Source organism: Entelurus aequoreus, linkage group LG05 (genome assembly GCF_033978785.1).
Source record: "Entelurus aequoreus isolate RoL-2023_Sb linkage group LG05, RoL_Eaeq_v1.1, whole genome shotgun sequence".
In the NCBI taxonomy this organism is placed as follows: domain Eukaryota; kingdom Metazoa; phylum Chordata; class Actinopteri; order Syngnathiformes; family Syngnathidae; genus Entelurus; species Entelurus aequoreus.
The window spans coordinates 27,646,476-27,672,730 of NC_084735.1; the positions used below are offsets into that span (position 1 = coordinate 27,646,476).

Consider the following 26,255-nt stretch of genomic DNA (forward strand, 5'->3'; position numbering starts at 1 on the left):
AATAGGCTGTCTACTTACACGTGACTTTTGCGACACTTCTGCCGTGTATGATTTGAGCGCAGACCCAGACACGCCATCATTCCACTGTGCCTACATTTAACCGACCGTGGAAGACACCAATCAGAAACAAGGTAAAGCGGGTCTTGGCGTCTCTTTTTCGCAAACCTCAGCTGTTGGTTGTTTCTGATTGGTTTGAATTACGTGGTGTCTTCTTAAATGTAGGCACACCTCAGATACGCACTCGCAGATTGTATTACACGCGCGCACACAAGTTGTATTGCACGCTCACGAATCTGGATGCTCGCGCTCAAATCTTAGGCGGCAGAAGTGTTGCAAAAGTCACATGTACGCAGTGTTGGGTTAGTTACTGAAAACCAGTAACTAGTTACAGTTACTAGTTACTTTATTTCAAAAGTAACTCAGTTACTAACTCAGTTACTTACACCAAAAAGTAATGCGTTACTGTGAAAAGTAACTAGTTAGTTACTTCTTTTTTTCTTCTTTTTTTATTAAGGCTCCCATTAATGCCCTTTTAGCCTTCATTTCAGTACTGTTATTGCACTGGAGAATAATACAATCTGTTGATCAACTTGACATGCATTTGCATCACTGAACTCTGCTAAGCAATGTGGTCTACATACAACACACAAAGATATGTTTCAAAGGGCCAGTTTATTTCAGGCCAGAACAAATTGAAAACAATTATTTTAAATAGCTGCAATATAACATACATAAGTAACAAACAGCATAATAACAACATAGCTTTAAACCTAGTTTCACCTAAGGAAGGCACACATGACATACACAAAGCCTAACCAGGCATTTTTTTCTCTCAAGGAATTGTGAAATAAAATCATGTCTTTAGGAGATCAACACTGTACTGTAGCCCAGAACACTCTACGCATTTCCCCAGTTTTAGTTTATAGATAAGGAAAGATTGGCCTGGCCCACTAAGATCCCTCTTTATGTTTGTGAACTTTATAGTCTATACATTTAGAGTGATGTGATAATCAAACACTCTAGAAGTCTAGAATGAAAGAGTATATAAGAGAATTGACTGAAAGTGTACCTCCAGTGCTGAATGATGAGCAGAGGCAGAGATTGGAGTGTTTTCTTTAGCTCGCTTTCCATTTTTATGTCCTCACTGTCCAGGTACTTGGAACATGTTTTCCGTGCCATTTGCTGTTTGACACCGGTATCATGCTAATTAGCTTCCTGAAATTGGGTGACTCCACTGTAGAAATAGCCTGCATGTCTTCTAGCACATACGCTGCAATGGTTCTATCAATGTTGTCCTGGCTAGCAGTCCCTCCGTTAAAATACTTAAGTGGAGCTGAAGTGGCATCTGAGTCTGAGTCTCTCTTTACTAGCTTCGTCGGAGCATGTTGCTTTTGTAGCTGTTTCAGCAGATTTGAATTGTGTTTTGGGCAGTAGATAGGATCTTTGATCCAAGACACAACTGACATTTAACTAAAATGTTCTTTTCTTTGTGCTCGGCAAAAGAAAAGTAGTGAGAATATCTCCATGCTAAGAAACTCGGCTTCTGCTCCGCCATGATGTCTTGTTGGTAAACACAGAGTTAAATAAACAATGATCTTTGTGAATAACACACCGTTTCATACCATTTGACAAGGTTGTAAACTGTAAGTAGGTTAGATGTAATTATTGAATATGATTCAAATCAAGAGTGAGGTTAATGATTCAGTGTTAATATTTGAGTGGTACCCGGGCAGCTCAAAAAGGTTAAAGGCCTACTGAAATGATTTTTTTTTATTTAAACGGGGATAGCAGATCCATTCTATGTGTCATACTTGATCATTTCGCGATATTGCCATATTTTTGCTGAAAGGATTTAGTATAGAACAACAACGATAAAGTTCGCAACTTTTGGTCTCTGATAAAAAAAAAAAGCCTTGCCCCTACCGGAAGTAGCGTGACGACACCGGAGGAAGGACTGCTCACATTTTCCTATTGTTTACACCAGCAGGGAGAGAGATTCGGACCGAGAAAGAACGATTACCCCATTAATTTGAGCGAGGATGAAAGATTCGTGGATGAGGAACGTGAAAGTGAAGGACTAGCGTGCAGTGCAGAACATATCTTTTTTCGCTCTGACCGTAACTTAGGTACAAGGGTTCATTGGATTCCACACTCTCTCCTTTTTCTATTGTGGATCACGGATTTGTATTTTAAACCATCTCGGATACTATATCCTCTTGAAAATGAGAGTCGAGAACGCGAAATGGACATTCACAGTGACTTTTATCTCCACGACAATACATCGGTGAAGCTCTTTAGCTACTGAGCTAACGTGATAGCATCGGGCTTTACTGCATATAGAAACAAAACAAATAAGTCCCTGACTGGAAGGATAGACAGAAGATCAACAATACTACCAAACTCTGGACATGTAAATACACGGTTAATGCTTTCCAGCTTGGCGAAGCTTAGCAATGCTGTTGCTAACGACGCCATTGAAGCTAACTTAGCTACGGAACCTCGACAGAGCTATGATAAAAACATTAGCTCTGCACCTACGCCAGCTCTCATCTGCTCATCACGACCCATGCTCACCTGCGTTCCAGCGAAGGACTTCACCCGATCACCGTTGCGGTTGGCGGCCCGGAGACGGAGGAAGTCAAGGTGAGGTCGTCCGGATAGCGCGTCTGCTATCCTCAAAGTCCTCCTGGTTGTGTTGATGTAGTCCGCCGCTAATACACCGATCCCACCTACAGCTTTCTTCTTTGCAGTCTCCATTGTTCATTAAACAAATTGCAAAAGATTCACCAACACAGATGTCCAATCCAATCCAATCCACTTTATTTATATAGCACATTTACACAACAAGAACGTTTCCAAAGTGCTGCACAGCCATGTTAAAAACAATATTAAAAACGATATTAAAAACAGTATTAAAAACAATATTATGCTACACCAATGACTGAATAAAAACAAAGAATAAATGAATAGAAAACCAATACAGAGACAATATAAAAAATAAATATGATTAAAAACTATTTTAAAGGGTAAAACCAATTAAAACAGTAAAATAGACATCAAAATGTATAACCCTAACCCTAACCACACAGGACAACAGAGGACAGAAGACAACACAACTCACGTAGTGTTAAAAGCCAAAGAATAAAAGTGGGCCTTAAGACGAGACTTAAAACACTCCACTGTGGAAGCAGTTTGAACATGGAGGGGCAGAGTGTTCCAGAGTTTAGGGCCGACCACAGAGAAGGCCCTGTCTCCCCTGGTTTTAAGTCTCATCCTGGGCACCACGAGCTGGAGCTGGCTCTCGGACCTCAGAGCGCGCGCAGGAGTGTAAATTTGGATGAGGTCCGAGATATACTGAGGTGCCAGTCCATGTAAAGCTTTAAAAACAAACAGCAAGGATTTAAAATCAATTCTAAAATGAACAGGGAGCCAGTGCAAACTCCGAAGAATTGGGGTTATATGCTCACGTTTCCTGGCCTCTGTTAAAAGTTGTGCTGCCGCGTTCTGGACTAACCGCAACCGGGAGAGAGCTTTTTGGCTAATGCCAGCATAAAGTGCATTGCAGTAGTCCAGGCGACTTGAAATAAAAGCATGCACGACTTGTTCAAAAAGGTTAAAAGATAAAAATGGTTTTACCTTTGCTAAAAGACGAAGATGATAAAAACACGGTTTTAAAACGCCATTGACTTGTTTGTCAAATTTTAAATCGCTGTCTATAGTGTCCAGAATACTGTGGAATTTTGGGATGAAAACAGAGCTTTTTTGTATTGGATTCAATGGGTCCGAATACTTCCGTATCAACCGTTGACATCACGCGCATACGTCATAATATCTAGACCAGGGGTCACCAACCTTTTTGAAACCAAGAGCTACTTCTTGGGTACTGATTAATGCGAAGGGCTACCAGTTTGATACACACTTAAATAAATTGCCAGAAATAGCCAATTTGCTCAATTTACCTTTAACTCTATGTTATTATTAATAATTAATGACATTTACACTTAATTGAACGGTTTAAAAGAGGAGAAAACACGAAAAAAATGACAAGTACATTTTGAAACATAGTTTATCTTCAATTTCGACTCTTTAAAATTCAAAATTCAACCGAAAAAAGAAGAGAAAAACTAGCTAATTCGAATCTTTTCGAAAAAATTAAAAAAATAATTTATGGAACATCATTAGTAATTTTTCCAGATTTAGATTAATTTTAGAATTTTGATGACATGTTTTAAATAGGTTAAAATCCAATCTGCACTTTGTTAGAATATATAACAAATTGGACCAAGCTATATTTCTAACAAAGACAAATCATTATTTCTTCTAGATTTTCTGGAGCAAAAATTTTAAAAGAAATTCAAGACTTTGAAATAAGATTTAAATTTGATTCTACAGATTTTCTAGATTTGCCAGAATCATTTTTTTGAATTTTGATCATAATAAGTTTGAAGAAATATTTCACAAATATTCTTCGTCGAAAAAACAGAAGCTAAAATGAAGAATTAAATTAAAATTTATTTATTATTCTTTACAATAAAAAAAACATTTTTTACATTGATTTAAATTGTCAGGAAAGAAGAGGAAGGAATTTAAAAGGTAAAAAGGTATATGTGTTTAAAAATCCTAAAATCATTTTTAGGGTTGTATTTTTTCTCTAAAATTGTCTTTCTGAAAGTTATAAGAAACAAAGTAAAAAAATGTATGAATTTATTTAAACAAGTGAAGACCAAGTCTTTAAAATATTTTCTTGGATTTTCAAATTCTATTTGAGTCTTGTCTCTCTTAGAATTAAAAATGTCGGGCAGAGCGAGACCAGCTTGCTAGTAAATAAATACAATTGAATAAATAGAGGCAGCTCACTGGTAAGTGCTGCTATTTGAGCTATTTTTAGAACAGGCCAGCGGGCTACTCAACTGGTCCTTACGGGCTACCTGGTGCCCGCGGGCACCGCGTTGGTGACCCCTGATCTAGACGTTTTCAACCGGAAGTGTGGTGGGAAATTTAAAATTGCACTTTATAAGTTAACCCGGCCGTATTGGCATGTGTTGCAATGTTAAGATTTCATCATTGATATATAAACTATCAGACTGCGTGGTCGGTAGTAGTGGGTTTAAGTAGGCCTTTAAGAACCTCTATTGTAGACCACAAAGAAGTCTTTAAAATGTGTTTAAAAAAATACAATATGACCTTTTTAAAGACAAATAACGTGATGAAAGTTTGCACCATACATCCCATAATTTCTCCTTCTTCTGTATAACTGTTTTATTGAGCAGCCATGACAAAAATGTTTGGTTTCCTGCCTCTGGATACCATTTCCGGCTCATAACTCCAAGCTTCATAAACATAAGCCTCAAGCACGTCGACAGTTTTTGTGACAACTTCCTTTTTTTGTATATATATATTTGCCCGAATTCCAACTTAATAAGCGCTGAGGTTCCACTGTTGGCAGCACAGCAAGCATGGGAATATTTGCTGCTGCTGCGCCGCTCTTAAAGTCAACACAGTCCGCCTGAGTGACTTCTCTGAAGTGTGACAACAACATGGACACTCTAGCAGGGAGAGAGAGAGAGAGAGAGAGACAGGCTCCCTTTTCTTTATTGGTCCAGTGAAGTTGAACAAAAGGACGAGTATTCACCTCTTGTTTCATCAGGTGGAGTTTACTCTTCTTCCACTTTCATTAACGAAACGTGCTTTCATCTTACAAGGTCATGCTAGCACACCAAAAACATGGCAGCAGTAAAAGGTGCACGATAATGATCTCAACAGCAGTCACATTGATGCCATTAGTGAGACATATGCTCTACCAAGTCATGCTGATGTGAGCTGCTGTAAGTCTCAGACAGTGAACACAAAGTCCTGCTTCTCTAAACATTACCCGGAGCATGAAAAGACAAAACGTATCAACGTTGTTTTGGTGTCAAGTGTGTGTTTCTCCGATGAGCACACAAGGAATTTGAACAATAGGGCAGCAAAAAAAAGTGAAGGCGTAGTTGGTGACAGTTACACAAAAGCAGACTATGAGAATTTGTGTTATTTCATCAGTATTTTTGTGGGGTGTCAAAAATTGTGATTCTTATTTGTAACCATTCTTAATCGGTTAAAAAAAAAATCCCAAATCAATTAAATGTTTTATTTTTTAATCTGTCCTGTTCAGCCACTCTAGCAAATGAAGTTGTTGATGTAGATCAGGGGTCAGCAACGCGGTGCCCGCGGGCACCAGGTAGCCCGTAAGGACCAGATGAGTAGCCCGCCGGCCTGTTCTAAAAATAGCTCAAATAGCAGCACTTACCAGTGAGCTGCCTTTATTTTTTAAATTGTATTTATTTACTAGCAAGCTGGTCTCGCTTTGCCCGACATTTTTAATTCTAAGAGAGACAAAACTCAAATAGAATTTGAAAATCCAAGAAAATAATTGAAAGACTTGGTCTTCACTTGTTTAAATAAATTCATTATTTTTTTTACTTTGCCTTTTATAACTTCCAGAAAGACAATTTTAGAGAAAAAATACAACCTTAAAAAGGATTTCAGGATTTTTAAACACATATACCTTTTTACCTTTTAAATTCCTTCCTCTTCTTTCCTGACAATTTAAATCAATGTTCAAGTAAATGTATTTTTTTATTGTAAAGAATAATAAATACATTTTAATTGAATTCTTCATTTTAGCTTCTGTTTTTTCGACGAAGAATATTTGTGAAATATTTCTTCAAACTTATTATGATTAAAATTCAAAAAAATTATTCTGGCAAATCTAGAAAATCTGTAGAATCAAATTTAAATCTTATTTCAAAGTCTTTTGATTTTCTTTTAAAATTTTTGTTCTGGAAAATCTAGAAGAAATAATGATTTGTCTTTGTTAGAAATATAGCTTGGTCCAATTTGTTATATATTCTAACAAAGTTCAGATTGTATTTTAACCTATTTAAAACATGTCATCAAAATTCTAAAATTAATCTTAGTCAGGAAAAATTACTAATGATGTTCCATAAATTATTTTTTTCATTTTTTCAAAAAGATTCGAATTAGCTAGTTTTTCTCTTCTTTTTTTCGGTTGAATTTAGAATTTTAAAGAGTTGAAATTGAAGATAAACTATGTTTCAAAATTTTATTGTCATTTTTTTCGTGTTTTCTCCTCTTTTAAACCGTTCAATTAAGTGTAAATATCATGAATTATTAATAATAACATAGAAGTAAAGGTAAATTGAGCAAATTGGCTATTTCTGGCAATTTTATTTAAGTGTGTATCAAACTGGTAGCCCTTCGCATTAATCAGTACCCAAGAAGTAGCTCTTGGTTTCAAAAAGGTTGGTGACCCCTGATGTAGATCATATGTGTCAACGTCAAGAATTAATTATCCATGGCCCACGGGATGATATTTGATTAGTATTAGAACCGGCCCGCAGGCCACAGCCGCCTGCTGCTGTTTTGCACGCACCAATACTCCATCAGTGTTGGCGCTAGGAATTCCCAGTCCCAGGGACCCCATCAAGTCATAAAAATGGGATCCCACTTTTTTGTAACTGTTTTGAAAACAAATGATAAATGTATGCATTATCCTGTTATATCTCACATTCATCGTGTTTTGGAAAAAGGTGGTGAAGTGAATTTATATTTACATAGCGCTTTTCTCTAGTGATCAAAGCGCTTTACATAGTGAAACCCAATATATAAGTTACATTTAAACCAGTGTGGGTGGCACTGGGAGCAGGTGGGTAAAGTGTCTTGCCCAAGGACACAACGGCAGTGACTAGGATGGCGAAAGCGGGGATCGAACCTGGAACCTTCAAGTTGCTGGCACGGCCACTCTACCAACCGAACTATGCCGCCCCTTGTCATAAACGTTACTTCATTAAAAAAAATAATACAAAAGAAAACACATTTTTATGCATATGTAAATGTGTTCAGTTATAAACATTCATTCACTTTCTTCTTTCCTTCATGGATCTAAACTTTACCGCTGGCGGTATTTATTTCTATATTTTTATTGTAACATTTTCAGAATGTGTTTGTTCTATTTTTGGCCAAAGTAAGACAAAGAAAACAATCTGAAGTTGCCTTTATTTTTTAGTTTTAATTCCGTGATTTTAATAGTCCGACCTGTGTGTGCACAGATTTTCCTCCATGCGGAACCTGAGCTAGAATGAGTGACACCCCTGATGTACAAACCCCGTTTCCATATGAGTTGGGAAATTGTGTTGGATGTAAATATAAACGGAATACAATGATTTGCAAATCCTTTTCAACCCATATTCAATTGAATGCACTACAAAGACAAGATATTTGATGGTCAAACTCATAAACTTTATTTTTTTTTGCAAATAATAATTAACTTAGCATTTCATGGCTGCAACACGTGCCAAAGTAGTTGGGAAAGGGCATGTTCACCACTGTGTTACATGGCCTTTCCTTTTAACAACACTGAACTGAGGAGACACATTTTTTAAGCTTCTCAGGTGGAATTCTTTCCCATTCTTGCTTGATGTACAGCTTAAGTTGTTCAACAGTCCGGGGGTCTCCGTTGTGGTATTTTAGGCTTCATAATGTGCCACACATTTTCAATGGGAGACAGGTCTGGACTACAGGCAGGCCAGTCTAGTACCCGCACTCTTTTACTTTGAAGCCACGTTGATGTAACACGTGGCTTGGCATTGTCTTGCTGAAATAAGCAGGGGCGTCCATGGTAACGTTGCTTGGATGGCAACATATGTTACTCCAAAACCTGTATGTACCTTTCAGCATTAATGGCGCCTTCACAGATGTGTAAGTTACCCATGTCTTGGGCACTAATACACCCCCATACCATCACAGATGCTGGCTTTTCAACTTTGCGCCTATAACAATCCGGATGGTTCTTTTCCTCTTTGGTCCGGAGGACTCGACATCCACACTTTCCAAAAACAATTTGAAATGTGGACTCGTCAGACCACAGAACACTTTTCCACTTTGTATCCGTCCATCTTAGATGAGCTCAGGCCCAGCGAAGCCGACGGTGTTTCTGGGTGTTGTTGAACAGTTCTTATATGACTTAAAAGACCAACAATATACATATATTTCTCCAAAAAAAAAAAGTGATAAATTCATGTTAATTCATGTTATTTAATTAGTACTTCTTAAATTGCGGAGTCTGTAATAAAACAACATGAGTGTACTTTTCATGCGGGAACAATTCTTATGTGACTCAAAAAGTAAAACAAACATTTCTCAAAAGTGATGCATTTGGGGTATTTTATACATGCATTTGTTAGCAAGCTACTTCTTGGTTCATGGTGTCTGATAAGACAACAGGGCATACTGTTTTTTTAAATATGGGACAGAGAGAACAGTTATGACTCCAAAAATTAAGATTCCTCTAACATACGTGATAAACTTGTTATTTTGTTTGTCCGTTTGTGATCGGACTACTTCCAGGGTTTGTTGAGGATGATATAAGATGACAGAGGCTTACTGGTTTTTAATTGAGGCAGGGGGCAACAGTTGTTAAGTGACTCAAAAAATTAAGATTTCGTCTTGACGATAAATACGCTTCAAACCCAGACCCGACACTATATAAAGAACGCCTTCGCCTACAAACTGACTTTGACCTTATGTCTGTCAATAGAGCGAAATTACAACTGCTCAAATCCAGACAACGATTTTTTGAATCTGGGGAAAAAGCTGGCAGGCTCTTAGCCCACCGGGTCAGGAAGGAAGCATCTTCGAGACTAATCACGTCTATTCGCTCTAACACAGATCCAGCTAAGATTAATGAAACATTTGCTGCATTTTATACAACATTATATACCTCAGACTGCCCCCCTTCCTCAGATGAACTGTTTAGCGATAAAACATTCCCCCAGATAGAATGTGGGGCTGCGAGGGGCCTGGGCCCGCCCATTAGTGTCATTGAGATTACAGAAGCCATCAAATCATTACAGAGCAATAAATCACCCGGCCCGGATGGCTTTAGTACAGAATATTACAAAACTTTCTCCAGTGTTCTTGCTCCGGCTCTAAGAGACATGTATAATGAAGCTTTTCTGCAGCATCGCCTCCCAGAAACCTTATCGAGGGCCACCATTTCTCTCATCCTAAAAAAAGAGAAAGACCCCCTGCTTTGCAGCAGCTATAGAACAATTTCGCTCTTAAATGTAGATCTAAAAATTATATCCAAGGTTCTCGCTCTCCGGCTCCAAAGGGTGATGCCTTCCATCATCTCGTTGGATCAAACAGGTTTTATGCTAGGCCGGCAATCCTCACACAACACTCAGCGCCTCTTAAACATTATCCATTCGCCAAACCCCTCAACCCTGGAGGTGGTAGTATCCCTCGATGCGGAGAAAGCCTTTGACAGGGTTGAATGGGAATATCTATTTTAAGTGATGGGTCGGTTTGGTTTTAATGAGGATTTCATTCTCTGGGTTAAACTTTTGTACTCGTCCCCAGTAGCTTCGGTACGTACAAATAATACACTATCCGCCCCAATTTTTCTTAAAAGAGGCACTAGACAAGGTTGCCCGTTGTCTCCATTACTGTTTGCTATTGCGATAGAACCCCTTGCTCTTTGGCTACGCGCGGAGGCAGGCTTTAAAGGTATCACCCGGTCGGACACGTTGCACAAAGTCTCGCTTTATGCGGAAGACCTGCTCTTGTACATCTCGGACCCTGCTAGCTCACTCCCGGTAATATTTGACATTCTGGAGCGGTTTGGCACACACTCGGGTTACAAACTTAACTACCAAAAAAGTGAGCTGTTTCCGATTAATTCCTTAGCTAAACAGTTACCACGATCTTTAGCGGCATTCAAATGGGCACATGACGGGATTCATTCCTTGGGAATCCTTATTACTCCGGCTATGTCTGATATGCTCCGGGCAAATTTTTTACCTCTAATTGAAAAGATGGAGAAGAACTTTGCCCGCTGGTCTGTTTTACCATTATCTCTCGCTGGTCGGATCAATCTGATGAAGATGATCACTCTGCCTAAATTCCTTTACCTTTTTCAACATATCCCCATATTTATTACTAAATCATTTTTCGATAAATTAGACAAATCAATATCCAAATTTCTATGGGGGGCCGGATCGGCCCGAATCCGCAAGTCGGTCCTACAATCTCCCAAATCTGAAGGAGGGCTTGCACTCCCCAATTTTAGACAATACTATTGGGCGGCTAACGTACAGAAACTCCTATACTGGATGGATGGAGGCTCTCAGACCCTCCCAGCCTGGGTATCCCTTGAAACGGCGATCCCACAGTCCTCATTACATTCTTGCTTATGCTCATCACTCCCTTTCCCATTTAAACTTGAAGGCGCAAACACCATTGTATCGATCTCCATTAAAATATGGAACCAGCTACGTAAACACTTGGGTTTTCAGGGCCCATCTATATTGACCCCGCTACTTAAAAACCGATTATTTATACCTTCCCGTACTGACCCCGCATTCATGACTTGGCACGATCATGGTATCACCACTGTGAAAGACCTCTATGCAGACGGAGTGTTCTCATCCTTCACTGAACTCTCTTCCAAATAGGATTTGCCGAACTCCCACCTTTTTCGTTTTTTTCAGGCGAGGGACTTCGTAAAGAAACAGTTCCCACACTTTCCGAATCGTCCTCCGGAAACTCTTATAGATACATTGTTATCTTTGAGCCCTAATCATAAAAAATGTATCTCTGTGTTATATACCTCTTTAAGTTCAGTTGCTCCAAACTCTCTATCAGTGATAAGAGCCTCGTGGGAGAGCGATCTTAATACCAACATATCCGATCAACACTGGGACTCTGCCCTGAAACTGGTTCACTCCTCCTCAATATGTGCCCGTCATAGTCTCATCCAATGCAAAGTAATCCATAAAATTCATTATACTAACTCAAAACTATCCAAAATCTACCCCACTGTTAGCAATACCTGCAATAGATGCAAACAATCTCCGGCCGATCATGTCCATATGTTCTGGTCCTGCTCTAAACTATGTTCCTTTTGGGAGGACATTTTTGACACAATCGGAAAAGCATACGGTCAAAACTTTCCCCCCAACCCATCATCAGCCATTTTTGGCGTATGCCCCGATAACATGTGCCCGGTATCACTAAAACGCGCTGTTGCTTTTACGACCTTGCTAAACAGGCGATTGATCTTGTTTAATTGGAAGCTGGCTCGCCCCCCATCACACGGCCGTTGGATTAGAGAGGTTCTCTACAATCTAAAATTGGAAAAACTTAGGTTTTCGCTAAAAGGCTCAAGCGTTTGAAAGCTCATGGAGTCCTTTTTTGCTGTATGTCAACTCTCTTGATTTATGCAGATGAGGAATAATCTCCTATTTATTTATTATTATTATTTTATTTTAATTTAATTTAATTTAATTTAATTTAATTTTTTCCCTTTCTCTCCTTTCAGCCTGTTTGTCTGTCTCTGGCCTCGTATGTGTGTGTGTGTGTGTGTGTGTGTGTGTGTGTGTGTGTGTGTGTGTGTGTGTGTGTGTGTGTGTGTGTGTGTGTGTGTGTGTGTGTGTGTGTGTGTGTGTGTGTGTGTGTGTGTGTGTGTGTGTGTGGGAGAATGTGTCTGTCTTTGCCGTCTTACTTGTTATATGATTGTGCCAGATGTCCCTTGTTAGTGTGACCTGAGTGGGGTGGGAGGGTGGGTGGGGGATTTGGGTTTTAAGGGAAAGGGTGTGAAGAATTTTCTGACTTTAAAATTGTACTGTTTCGACTTGCACTTTTTTCTGTATTTGAAAATGACAATAAAAAAAGTTGGATTAAAAAATTAAGATTTCGACAAATTTTGGTTGTGTTGTACACAAGTTTGTTAGTAAGCCACTTCTTTGTTCGTGGAAGGTGATCGACGATTGGGGCTAACTGTTTTTGTTAATCATGGTAGAGGAGGGAACAGTTTTTATGTGAGTTAAAATGCCAAAAGAACAAATGTTTTTAAACAAAAGTGACAAATGTGTTATTTTATTATTGCATTTCATGGGCAAGCAACTTGGAAAATGTAGTAAGCTCAGCTACAAGTTACTCTCAATTAAATGTGAAGCTATTCCCAGTGAATTGTAGCAAGCTACACGGCAAAAGTAACTTGCCGCTACATATATAAATATTTATATATAGAATGTATGTGTATACATGTATATGTTTATATGTATCTATGTATATGTATGTATGTATGTATGTATGTATGTATGTATGTATGTATGTATGTATATATATATATATATACATAATGTATGTATGTATGTATGTGTGTATATATACATATATATATATATGTGTATATATACATATATATATATATATATGTGTGTGTATATATATATATGTATATGTGTATATATGTGTATATATGTGAATGTGTATATATATATATATATATATGTTTATATGTATATACATATGTGTGTCTATCTATCTATCTATATCACAGTCGTGGTCAAAAGTTTACATACACTTGTGAAGGACATAATATCATGGCTGTCTTGAGTTACCAATAATTTCTACAACTCTTATTTTTTGTTGGTCACAAAAAACATTTGTGAAGTTTGGTTCTTTTATGAATTTATTATGGTTCTACTGAAAATGTGACCAAATCTGCTGGGTCAAAAGTATACATACAGCAATGTTAATATTTGGTTACATGTCCCTTGGCAAGTTTCACTGCAATAAGGCGCTTTTGGTCGCCATTCACTAGCTTCTGGCAAGCTTCTGGTTGAATTTTTGACCACTCCTCTTGACAAAATTGGTGCAGTTCAGCTAAAATTGTTGGTTTTCTGACATGGACTTGTTTCTTCAGCATTGTCCACACGTTTAAGTCAGGACTGTGGGAAGGCCATTCTAAAACCTTAATTGTAGCCTGATTTAGCCATTCCTTTACCACTTTTGACGTGTGTTTGGGGTCATTGTCCTGTTGGAACACCCAACTGCGCCCAAGACCCAACCTGCGGGCTGATGATTTTAGGTTGTCCTGAAGAATTTGGAGGTAATCCTCCTTTTTTATTGTCCCATTTAAAGCACCAGTTCCATTGGCAGCAAAACAGGCCCAGTGGTGCTCCTGGGATTAAAGGCCTTAGCTTTTCTTCTCCAAACATATTGCTGGGTATTTTGGCCAAACAGCTCAATTTTTGTTTAATCTGACATCACATGGACAAAGATAAGACCTTCTGGAGGAAAGTTCTGTGGTCAGATAAAACAAAAATTTAGAAGTTTCGCCACAATACCTAGCAATATGTTTGGAGGAGTAAAGGTGAGACCTTTAATCCCAGGAACACCAGCCCTACTGTCAAGCATGGTGGTGGTAGTATTATGCTCTGGGCCTGTTTTGCTGCCAATGGAACTGGTGCTTTACAGACAGTAAATGGGACAATGAAAAAGGAGGATTACCTCCAAGATCTTCAGAACAACCTAAAATCATCAGCCCAGAGGTTGGGTCTTGGGCGCAGTTGGGTGTTCCAACAGGACAATGACCCCAAACACACGTCAAAAGGGGTAAAGGATTGGCTAAATCAGGCTAGAATGAAGGTTTTAGAATGGCCTTCCCAAAGTCCTGACTTAAACCCCATTAAGAACATGTGGACAATGCTGAAGAAACAAGTCCATGTCAGAAAACCAACAAATTTAGTTCAACTGCACCAATTTTGTCAAGAGGATTGGTCAAAAATTCAACCAGAAGCTTGTGGATGGCTACCAAAAGTGCCTTATTGCAGTGAAACTTGCCAAGGGACATGTAACCAAATATTAACATTGCTGTATATATACTTTTGACCCAGCTACATTTTCTCATAATAAATTCATAAAAGAACCAAACTTGAATGTTTTTTGTGACCAACAAGTATGTGCTCCAATCACTCTATCACAAAACAATAAGAGTTGTAGAAATTATTGGAAACTCAAGACAGCCATGACATTATGTTCTTTACAAGTGTATGTTAACATTTGACCACGACTATATATATATATATATCTATATATATATATATATCTCTTGGTTCGTGCAGTCTAATATAAGACGACAAGAGCGTACCGTTTTTTTATTCTAGAGCAGGTTGGAACAGTTCTTATGTTATTAAAAAACAAAAAAGATTTCTCACACAAAAGTGATACAGTTGGGGTGTTTTATACATGCATTTGTTAGCAAGCTACTTCCTGTTTCATAGAGATTGATATAAATTTTTTTTATTTTTTTTAATGTGGTAAAGGGAAACATTTATGTGATTAAAATTCCAACTCTAACAAAACTGAAACATTTGCGTTATTTTGATTGTCCGTTTATTATCAGACGACTTCCTAGTTTGTGGAGGATGATATAAGACGATTGAGGCTTACTGTTCTTTAATCGGAGTAGAGGAATCAACAGTTCTTGTGTGACTTAAAAGACAAAATGAAAATATTTCTTAAACAAAAGTGACACATTTGTGTTTTTTTTTATTCATTTGTGTGTTGTTGTATATAAGTTTGTTAGCAAGCCACTTCTTGGTTTGTGGAGTCTGATGTACGTGCCTTTTATTTAATTCTATAGCAGGCGGGAACAATTCTTACATTACTCAAAAAGCATAACAAAAAAATGTTCTCACACAAAAGTGATATGTTTGGGGTGTTTCATAGGTACATTTGTTAGCAAGCTACTTCCTGTTTCGTGGTTGATGATATAAGACGACATGGGTTTATCTTTTTGTATTCTAAGGCGGCGGAAACAGTTAATTGAATCAGTAAAAAGCTTTCTCGAACAAAAGTGACAACTTTGTTGTGTTGTATGTTCGTTTGTTAGCAGGCTACTTCCTGTTTCTTAAAGGATGATATAAGACGACAGGGGTTTATCTTTTTGTTTTGTAAGGCGGCGGTAACAGTTACTTGAATCAGTAAAAATCTTTCTCGAACAGTTGTGACAAGTTTGTGTTGTACGTTCGTTTGTTAGCAGGCTACTTCCTGTTTCTTAAAGGATGATATAAGACGACTGAGTTATACCATATATAACCAAAATAACGTTGTCTTCATTTGTATTACCCAGGTGTGCTCTGCACCAAACAAGAAGTGGACATGAGTACTATCTCCACAGACAGGAAGCCGCTTGTGGACTACGGCGTCCAGATCCGCTTCATCAAGGACCTCCAAGACACGGGCGGCGCCTCGCCCGACAAGTCCAGAGGAAACAACAACCACACGGCCACCCCTCATCCAGGAAGCAAATATGGGGTTGCCGTCCGTGTTCAGGGGATCTCCGGACAGCCGTACGTGGTCCTGAACGACGGCGCCAAAGGGGATTCTTACGGCGTTCAGCTAAACACGCCGGCTGCCAGCCCGGTTCCCCAGTCGCCATACAAGAGCACCCCCAAAAGTAATGAAGCCGCAGAAGTTGTGATCCCCTCACATTCCCCTGTTTCTCCAACTGAGGACGAGGAGATCTATCGGAGCCCCCTTCGAAGACCCCCAGGGGACGGCCAAGCCGGAGGTCAAGGCGAGGACGAGGGCAGGACTGTCAAAGAGGGGAGGTCCAAAGCTGAACCCCAAGTCAAAGCGGCTGCGAGTGAAGTACAGACAAAACAGGAAAGTACAAGTAAAGAAGAGTACAATGAAGCCGGTTTAAAACCAGTCAAGGTGAACGGTGCTGGTCCCAGAGGGTTTAAACAAAACGGTTTCATCAGTACCCAGCAGGGTGTAGATTCTGCTGCACAGTCCATCTCCAGACCCTCTGCGTCCACGGACGAGAAGCCGATCGACACCAACTCCCTAGCTCCTATCAACAAGCTTATCAGCAAGTTTAACAACAAGACGCCCGGTAGCGGCCCCCAGGCGAGGGGGCGCACCGGCGCCAGACACCATCTCCGCTTTGATGAACGCAAGCGCTCCAGAAGCCTGGACGCGAGAAAGGAGAGTCCCCTTCCCTCGCCTCCGTCACCGACTTTCAACCCGTACGCTTCCGCCTCCTCTAACGTGTCATCCAGAGCTGGTTTGGGACGGGACGCCGCACCGGTTGTCAACAAGGCCGCCACTCCAGAGTCCCTCAAGCAGAGTTTGAAGTCATCAGGGATGACCTCAAAAGAGGCCGCCCCCATCATAGCCAGAAAACCTGTAAGTCCCAGCCAACCTGCTGTAATTTCTGTATTTGTAACCAGGACGTCTACTGTATGTACATTAAGCACTGCAGCCACAGAACCAATGTTGGAATAGCGCTAATCAGTGACTGTAGGACAGTGGTTCTTAACCTTGTTGGAGGTACCGAACCCCACCAGTTTCATATGCGCATTCACCGAACCCTTCTTTAGTGAAAAATAAAATGTTATATTTTTCTAATTCAAGACAAAGTTATATGTTTTTGGTAACACTTTAGTATGGGGAACATATTCTAAGTAACAAAGACTTAATTTAGAGTTATTTGGACACTAGGGGAACATATTCTAAGTAATAAGGCCTTAATCTAGAGTTATTTGGACACTAGGGGAACATATTCTAAGTAATAGACTTAATTTAGAGTTATTTGGTTAGGGTTAGGGTTATAATAAGGCCATGCCGAATAAGGCATTAATAAGTACTTAATAATGACTAGTTAAGAGCCAATATGTTACTAATTTGCATGTTAATGAGCAACTAATTAATGGTGAATATGTTCCCCATACTAAAGTGTTACCATGTTTTATTACTGGTGCACAAAATGAACCGTGCATGAACATCACCTTGTTCAAAGAACAAAACCAACACAGTGCATAAACTCACAACAAATTACAAAACCTGCAAACCAGTCAGCTGTTGCCGTATCCATAATACGCCAATAGGGAGAAGTTTGTATTTACACGATGAGTCGGGTGTGTTTTGACCTCTGCCGAACCCCTGAGGCCGACTCACCGAACCCTTAGAATTCGATCGAACCCAGGTTAAGAACCACTGCTGTAGGAACTTCAGCCTTAATTGGAGAATTCACGTTATAGGCTTACCTGATTTGATTATTTTCTATACATTTCCTGACACGTCTGGCTTTCCCCTGTGAAGGAGATACCACCGAGGAGTTTATCCCAAAAGGACAACACTGGGGACGAGGCTCAAGTAAAGCAAGCGATTTACAGCATTCTCAAAGCGGGGTAAGTTCGACTACAAGAGAAACGCATTTAAAAATTAGAGCTCGTAATCCCTCGACCATCTGTTCCTCTCTCATCAGCACCACCGAGAGTGACTCATCCCTCAAAAGGAAGACCGACCTTGTCTACGAGACCACCAGCAATTTAAAGGTACAACATTAAAGACTAATTTGGAAAGCTAATGCCGCTAGCTTAGCGCAAAGTCCTAAAACTAAGCTGTTGTTTGGCTAGGTCTGACTCTTTGAATTTTGTCTTTAATTCACAATCCTATGTAGGATAAGAACACCTTTGTTTTTTTATGCATCCTAACTCATAAACGCTAGCAAAAGTAGGCTAACAACGGAGCTAGAGTGAGATTCGCTCTAATCCGCCTATAAAGCACTTTAAAAAACATCCAAAAGCCGCCATCAACGTTTTATATACACACTGTAAGTATAAATGTAATGTAGTAGTAACAGGCTCATTCATAATAATTATCGTTGTTTGCTCATTTTAAGCATACAGCTGTGTATTAAATTCACAGACTCATCAAAACAACATGGCAGACTTCTTGAGAGACTTTGGGAGAGAACCTTATATTTTTAAGCCTGAATATACGAAGGATGAGCCACAAGTGTTAGAAGCAGTGTGCTAAACAAATTAAACTTTACCCTACGAACATAATAAAATAAATACTTATTGTACTGGAATGCTGACTGATGGGATCTTCATATCTTCCCGTTCAGATGAAGAATTGATCATAATCCTCAGGCAGGTTAAAAAAAAGAATGTGCCGCAAACGAGCGTATTTTGGTGTCTTTCTTGCCATCACCGGGTCTATGTTGGATGTCAAAGTTGACCAACTTCTCGGTTTATGGCCACACCTTCTACTGTACAAGTGAGAGGCATGATTTATAATCTAAAATTAACTTTTACCAACTCAGAGGCAACGCAGCAGCAGCTCAGTATGTCAATACTGTAGCTGCATGAGCTAATTAGCTCACGGCGCCGCTGAAAATAGTTTGTCTGCGTTAGCGCTTATAATAACAATATCGCTAATACTTGGTTAATGTTCAGCTCACGACATGTAGATTAAGTACTGTGGGCGGTTTTCTGATGATTTTAGACTGCTTTATGGGCGGAATAGTGTACTCCCATTAGCTGCATTGTTAGCCACCTCATACTTGCTGTATTTTACGAAATAGAATGCATGAAATAAAGAAAACGAATACACAGTACAGGCCAAAAGTTTGGACACACCTTCTCATTCAATGCGTTTTCTTTATTTTCATGACTATTTACATTGTAGATTGTCACTGAAGGCATCAAAACTATGAATGAACACATGTGGAGTTATATATTTAACAAAAAAAGGGGAAATAACAGAAAACATGTTTTATATTCTAGTTTCTTCAAAATAGCCACCCTTTGCTCTGATTACTGCTTTGCACACTCTTGGCATTCTCTCGAACTTCAAGCACACTTGTGAAGTGAAAACCATTTCAGGTGACTACCTCTTGAAGCTCATGGAGAGAAGGCCAAGAGTGTGCAAAGCAGTAATCAGAGCAAAGGGTGGCTATTTTGAAGAAACAAGAATATAAAACATGTTTTCAGTTATTTCACTTTTTTTTTGTTAAGTACATAACTCCACATGTGTTCATTCATAGTTTTGATGCCTTCAGTGACAATCTACAATGTAAATAGTCATGAAAAAAAAGAAAACGCATTGAATTAGGAGAAGGTGTGTCCAAACTTTTGGCCTGTACTGTATATACAGGGCATCCGGAAAGTATTAACAGCTCTTCACTTTTACCCCCATTTTGTTATGTTACAGCTTTATTCCAAAATTGAATAAATCAATTATTCGTCCTCAAAATTGTACACAAAATGACCCATAATGACAATGTGGAAAGTTGTTTTAAAAACGCTTTGACACTATTTTCCACATTCACCCATTCACACACTGTGTGTGTGTGTGTGTGTGTATATATATATATATATATATATATATATATATATATATATATATATATATATATATATATATATATATATATATATATATATATATATATATATATATATATACATATATATATACCAGTGATAGTATCTTATTCACCATTTGATTGGCAGCAGTTAACGGGTTATGTTTAAAAGCTCATACCAGCATTCTTCCCTGCTTGGCACTCAGCATCCAGGGTTGGAATTGGGGGTTAAATCACCAAAAATGATTCAAGGGCGTGGCACCGCTGCTGCCCACTGCTCCCCTCACCTCCCAGGGGGTGAACAAGGGGATGGGTCAAATGCAGAGGACAAATTTCACCACACCTAGTGTGTGTGTGACAATCATTGGTACTTTAACTTAACTTTAACTTTACACTTACAAACTGTAGCACACAAAAAAGCACATTTAATAAAAAAAAACGTTATTATGGTCTTACCTTTACTTATAAGTGCGGGAACATTGGTGTTCGTGTTGGAAGAGTTGTGAATGAATGAAATATGAAATCCGCGCTGCAGTCTGCAGGTGTACCTAATGTTGTGTCCCTGCGGTCGTTCGCGGCTCCTCCAGCGCGAGCATTGTTGTTTTTGCACTTTTTGGCTTCTTGTTAAGTGACTTTTTTTGGGTGGATTCGGTCTTGCACGTGGAGGGTTTGGGTGTGGGCTTTGGTTGGTGTGGCGCTCCCGTCGAGCGGTGCATTCTGCGGCGGAGGTGCTTGGCACCAGGAGGCGGGGTTATGAGACGAGCCTCTCACAGTGCGTCTTCGCAGCAGAGTTTTATGATCGCTCAGCACAAGAAATACGTTGCACACATACAGTTGTTGACAAAATACACTGTACATTATATACCTCAGCTAACTAAACTATGGAAATGTATAATATAGTTCATATAGCAATACGGTCTCACTGCACAGCAGGCCAGCAGTTACCCGAGTCATTGCGCACAATCCATGTTGAGGCACAAATCAGTGACGTGCCTCAACTGGCTGCTGATCACCGCGCCGTCTCTTCTCTGTATTTGAACGGCAAATGTGAAAATAAAAATAAAAATAATCTAAAACTGGTGAAGTTAAATGGAAAATAACTTTAGTATAATCACTGGATACATAAAACAATTTAATTATTTTTTTTTTTCTTTTTACTTTTTTTTTTCTTTCCATGATGGCAGGTGAGGCCGTATAAGTCGCACCGGCAGAAAATGCATAATAAAGAAGGAAAAAAAACATATGTAATTCGCACTGGAGTATAAGTCGCATTTTTTGGGGAAATTTATTTGATAAAACCCAACACCAAGAATAGACATTTGAAAGGCAATTTAAAATAAATAAAGAGTAGTGAACAACAGGCTGAATAAGTGTACGTTATATGACGCATAAATAACCAACTGAGAAGGTTCCTGGTATGTTTACGTAACATATTATGGTAAGAGTCATTCAAATAACTATAACATATAGAACATGCTATACGTTCACCAAACAATCTGTCACTCCTAAACGCTAAATCCGATTAAATCTTATATGTCTAGTCTCTTACGTGAATGAGCTAAATAATATTATTTGATATTTTACGGTAATGTGTTAATAATTTCACACATAAGTCGCTCCTGAGTATAAGTCGCACCCCCGGCCAAACTATGAAAAAAACTGCGACTTATAGTCCGAAAAATACAGTATATATATATATATATATATATATATATATATATATATATATATATATATATATATATATATATATATATATATATATATATATATATATATATATCAGTGACGTGCAGTCAGGGGAGGCACGTGCCATCATGGAAAGAAAAAAAAATGTAAAAAGAAAAAAAATGTATCAAATTGTTATATGTATCCAGTGATTATACTATAAAGTTATTTTCCATTTAACTATACCAGTTTTAGATTATTTGTATTCAAAATCGCTGAATTTTCACATTTGCCGTTCAAATACTGAGAAGAGACTTGCGGTGAGTCACCAGCCAGTTGAGCCTCACCATGGATTGCGCAATGATTCGGCTAACTGCTGGCCTGCTGTGCAGTGAGACCGTATTGTTATATGAATTATATTATACATTTCCATAGTTTAGTTAGCTGAGGTATATAATGTACAGTGTATTTTGTCAACAACTGTATGTGTGTAACGTATTTCTTGTGCTGAGCAATCATAAAACGGCTGCGAAGACGCATTGGGTGAGGCTCGCAGTAATCCCGCCTCCTGGTGGTAGAGGGCGGTAGTGATCCCAGATATCATTCTTGCGACTACTCGGCTGCAGAAGAAGTGACAACGAGCAGCAACAGTTAGCAGCGATCGTTTATTTTTTCCTCTTTCCTGGACTACATATCTAAAATAAAACAGTTTTCTAAACTGGACTTTCAATCGAAGCAGGAGGTAATAATTAGAGGATCATCTCCATCGAGACAGAGAGACTTTTAAAACTGAAGAAAGATAAGGAAGACTTCTATAAACAAGTTATCGATGCTTTTGTTCAAAAGGAGCGGCGCATGGACTCATTTATAAGTGAAGGTAAGACCATAATAATGTTTTTTTTATTAAATGTGCTTTTTTGTGTGCTACAGTTTGTATGTATAAAGTTAAAGTTAAGTTAAAGTACCAATGATTGTCACACACACACTTGGTGTGGTGAAATTTGTCCTCTGCATTTGACCCATCCCCTTGCTCACCCCCTGGGAGGTGAGGGGAGCAGTGGGGAGCAGTGGGCAGCAGCGGCGCAGCGCCCGGGAATCATTTTTGGTGATTTAACCCCCAATTCCAACCCTTGATGCTGAGTGCCAAGCAGGGAAGAATGCTGGTATGAGCTTTTAAACATAACCCGTTAACTGCTGCCAATCAAATGGTGAATAAGATACTCTTTAGGGTTCATATGTTTGTAAATCTGACTGTGATGAAGTCAGTGCCTCACCAGCCTTGAACCTCACCGCACGTCACTGATATATATATATATATATATATATATATATATATATATATATATATATATATATATATATATATATATATATATATATATATATATATATATATATACATACCCCACAAATTACTAGTCTAAAACCATATATTAGTTTGCAGATTTACTAAAGCGGAAACAAGCTTTTAATGTAAATAACAACGGCAATTTGTTTTAATCAACGCTTGACGTTGAAACCAATTGACGTGTTCTTTCTTTTAGGTACATTCGGATGTTTGTGGTATTTATAAAGCATTCAGCTGCTAGTTTAGCACAACACCCTGAAACTAAGATAACAGATAATGCGCGGAAGATAATGTGCTTCATCTATCGTTTGACTAAGCTAGCTTAAGGCACCGATACAAAATTAGACAAACCAGCTTGTTTTCATTCTATTGAGTAAAAAGCCAGTCAGTTCAAAGAAAGTTCACCGTTTTGCTGGGGGAAATCTCAAATTGTAGAACTTAATTGCATATGGGTCACAGTGTCACATTGTCTGCTGTAATGTTGTCGTAATGAAGCCAACAGATGGCTGGCAGCATGTTCTTCTATCTGAGAACAGGCTGTTTCATTGACTCCTCTCCACGGAGCCTCTTTTGTCAGTGCAAGGAATGATTAAGTGATATGCCAATTTGGCTCCCTCGCTCCTCTGAAGACTAAAGATAAAGGGTGCCTCGTACTTATGCACGCCGCTGTTTACAAACTGCAATCCTTTGAATAAATCTACATGCAAACGCAGGTCCTTCGCCGCGTACTTTAAGGCGTCACCCCTGATTATGTGATATCCCTTGTTATGTGTGCTCGCCTCGTCAATTATTGCTGCGCCTTGTCCATCACCTGGCAACCATGCAAATGTTGGAGGGCCCGGTCACTGAGAGGCATTAATATTTAAGATGGACTGGAACCCTGCACCTGCTGTCTGCATAAGTGTTTCATCTTTGAGGCACATTTTGTGTTTTTTCTGGTTAAAAACAGAATATTCAATTAAATATTCTGTAAAACCTCAGACAAATTGTTACCCTCCTTTCTTTTGACGCTCAAGGCATGGAGGTTAATTTGTGTCTTTGTTACGAAAGCTTTTTTTTTTTTCACCCTGAATTTATGTAACTTAGACTTGGACTTAAACTAACTTTATTGATCCACAAGGGAAATTGTTCCACACAGTAGCTCAGTGACAAAGGATAGAAAGGGTGAGGATGGAAAGGATAATGCGCACAAGGGCACAAAAAGAGGACGAAAACAAAAGGTATAAAGTAGACTAAAATATACCATAGTAGCAATATAAAATATAACATAAATGTAATATTTACATATTATATATATAGTATATAATATATACTGATATTATTATATAATATTTTTATATAATATATACAATGTATAACAATTCCCAATTACCATGTACAATATTACAGTATGTGTAACAGCTGCAGCAAAAAAAAAGGGAATATCACTGAATTTATTGCATTTCATTTTTGTGAACCAAATTTTTTACATCAAATTATAACAATTTCATTGGAAAAAAAATGTTAGCAAAATGTTTGTGTTTTAAAATGCAGTGTATACAAATTCAGTGTAAAAAAAGAAAAATTTGCTGCTTCAAAACGTGAGACCCACTTCCAGTAAATGAAGCAACCGATCCTGTCTCGGTACCAGCCAATGAGGTTTGAAGTCACTGGAAACGGGTCACGTGACTTCAATGTTTACAAATTTTCATACACTGAATTTTTAAACGCACACATTTTTTTTCACTGACATTTTCGCATAATTAAATGACATACATTCAGTGTCAAAAAAAACTTTCATAGTAAAGACACAAATTAAACTCCATACAAGGCATTTTTGTTACATAATCTATAAGAGTATAACTCAAATTGGGATTAATGTAATCTGATTTGATCTGTTCCAGGGTCAGGCTGTTACCAGCCTCAGACCTTAATAGAACTGTGTTAGTGTCATATGGGTGTGAAAATACATTAAACACTGTTAATATTTACATTTAAAGCCAATAAAATGCTGAGTCTTACCTTTTTATTCTTGCATTGAAAACTGTTAACATTCAGTTAATCTGTTCCAGGGTCAAACTGTCACCAGCACAAGACCTCAGTTTAACTTTTAAAGTGTTATAGGAGTGTGGAAAATACTTTCTTAACTGTTAATATTTACATTTAAAAAACAATAATACACTTTAACAATACCTTTTTTTTTCCAATTGGAAATGAGGGGATTTAGGATATTCAATAATAATATTATTTATAACAATACATTTCCAAACACTCAGACGTTTTACAGGGTCACAAATAAATACTAGTGTATGAAATAGTGATTATAAATACTAAAATAAAACCGAAACAGCACAAATGCAATTTAAAAGTACATTCAAGAGGCAGTTAGCTTAGCACAACACTTTTTTACTTATCATGCAAGTGTAAAAAAAAGTTGGGAAAAAATAGAACAGGTTAGCTTAGCTTTGATGACAAGAGACGCCTCCTATGCTTTTTAATGTGAGTTCGCTTACACTTCACGTGACAGCTCTTTCTTTTGGACTAAGTGTTGTGAAAAAAGCCAAAGAAAAAGCGCAGAGCTAATGCCTTAAAGCTCGCTTTGAGCGCAGACATTCTGAGCAACTTTTCCCCAATTGTATTTAGCTTGACCGTCTAAAAATGTCCTAAACTAATTTGTGTCTAATAATGTGTTCATTTTTGAGCATATTGTTGTTAACAGGGGGCAGAGAGTTGTATTTTATTTTGGCAAGCAGGAAGTGTTTCTGCTTTGTAACAGAACACTGTTGACTTAAAACAAAGTACTGCCTATTACGTAACATTTGTTCTTAACTTGAGTAATACACACATTGAAAGCAGTCGCTGCTTTTTAATGATTACAAAGTAGGAATCCCAAATAAATTTGAAACGACTGTAGTGGCATATTCCAGAATAATGGCCATCCGGTACACTTTTATTTTGAAGCCCAAAATGTCAATATAATGTAAAGTTCATACTCTAACAGGCTCCTTCAGCTTCGTTCCCACAGTGTTCGATTCAAGAACTCCTTCATTCCGCACTCCATCCAGCTGTATAATCACTCGCCATACAGCAATAGATGATGTCTATTACCTGACACCTTCTATGTTAGCTACTTCTCTTTGTTTATAATGTCTATTTTCTGATGGATTTACTCTATATTTTATGCTGCAGCTGTTACTTATACTGTAATATTGTACATGGTAATTGTTATATATTGTATATATGATATAAACA

At 38.3% G+C, this 26,255-nt stretch overlaps 1 protein-coding gene across 2 annotated transcripts in view; it reads left to right on the top strand.

Moving 5' to 3' along the window:
• cgnb (cingulin b) overlaps positions 1-26,255 on the top strand; it is a 108,516-nt gene that overhangs the window by 16,595 nt on the left and 65,666 nt on the right. For both annotated transcript variants that reach the window (XM_062047560.1, XM_062047558.1), the window contains 3 exons: positions 15,980-17,040; positions 17,956-18,044; positions 18,122-18,191. In XM_062047560.1, the coding sequence (XP_061903544.1) occupies positions 16,009-17,040; positions 17,956-18,044; positions 18,122-18,191 (1,191 nt within the window). In that variant the 5' untranslated portion in view covers positions 15,980-16,008. The remainder of the gene's footprint in view (positions 1-15,979; positions 17,041-17,955; positions 18,045-18,121; positions 18,192-26,255) is intronic.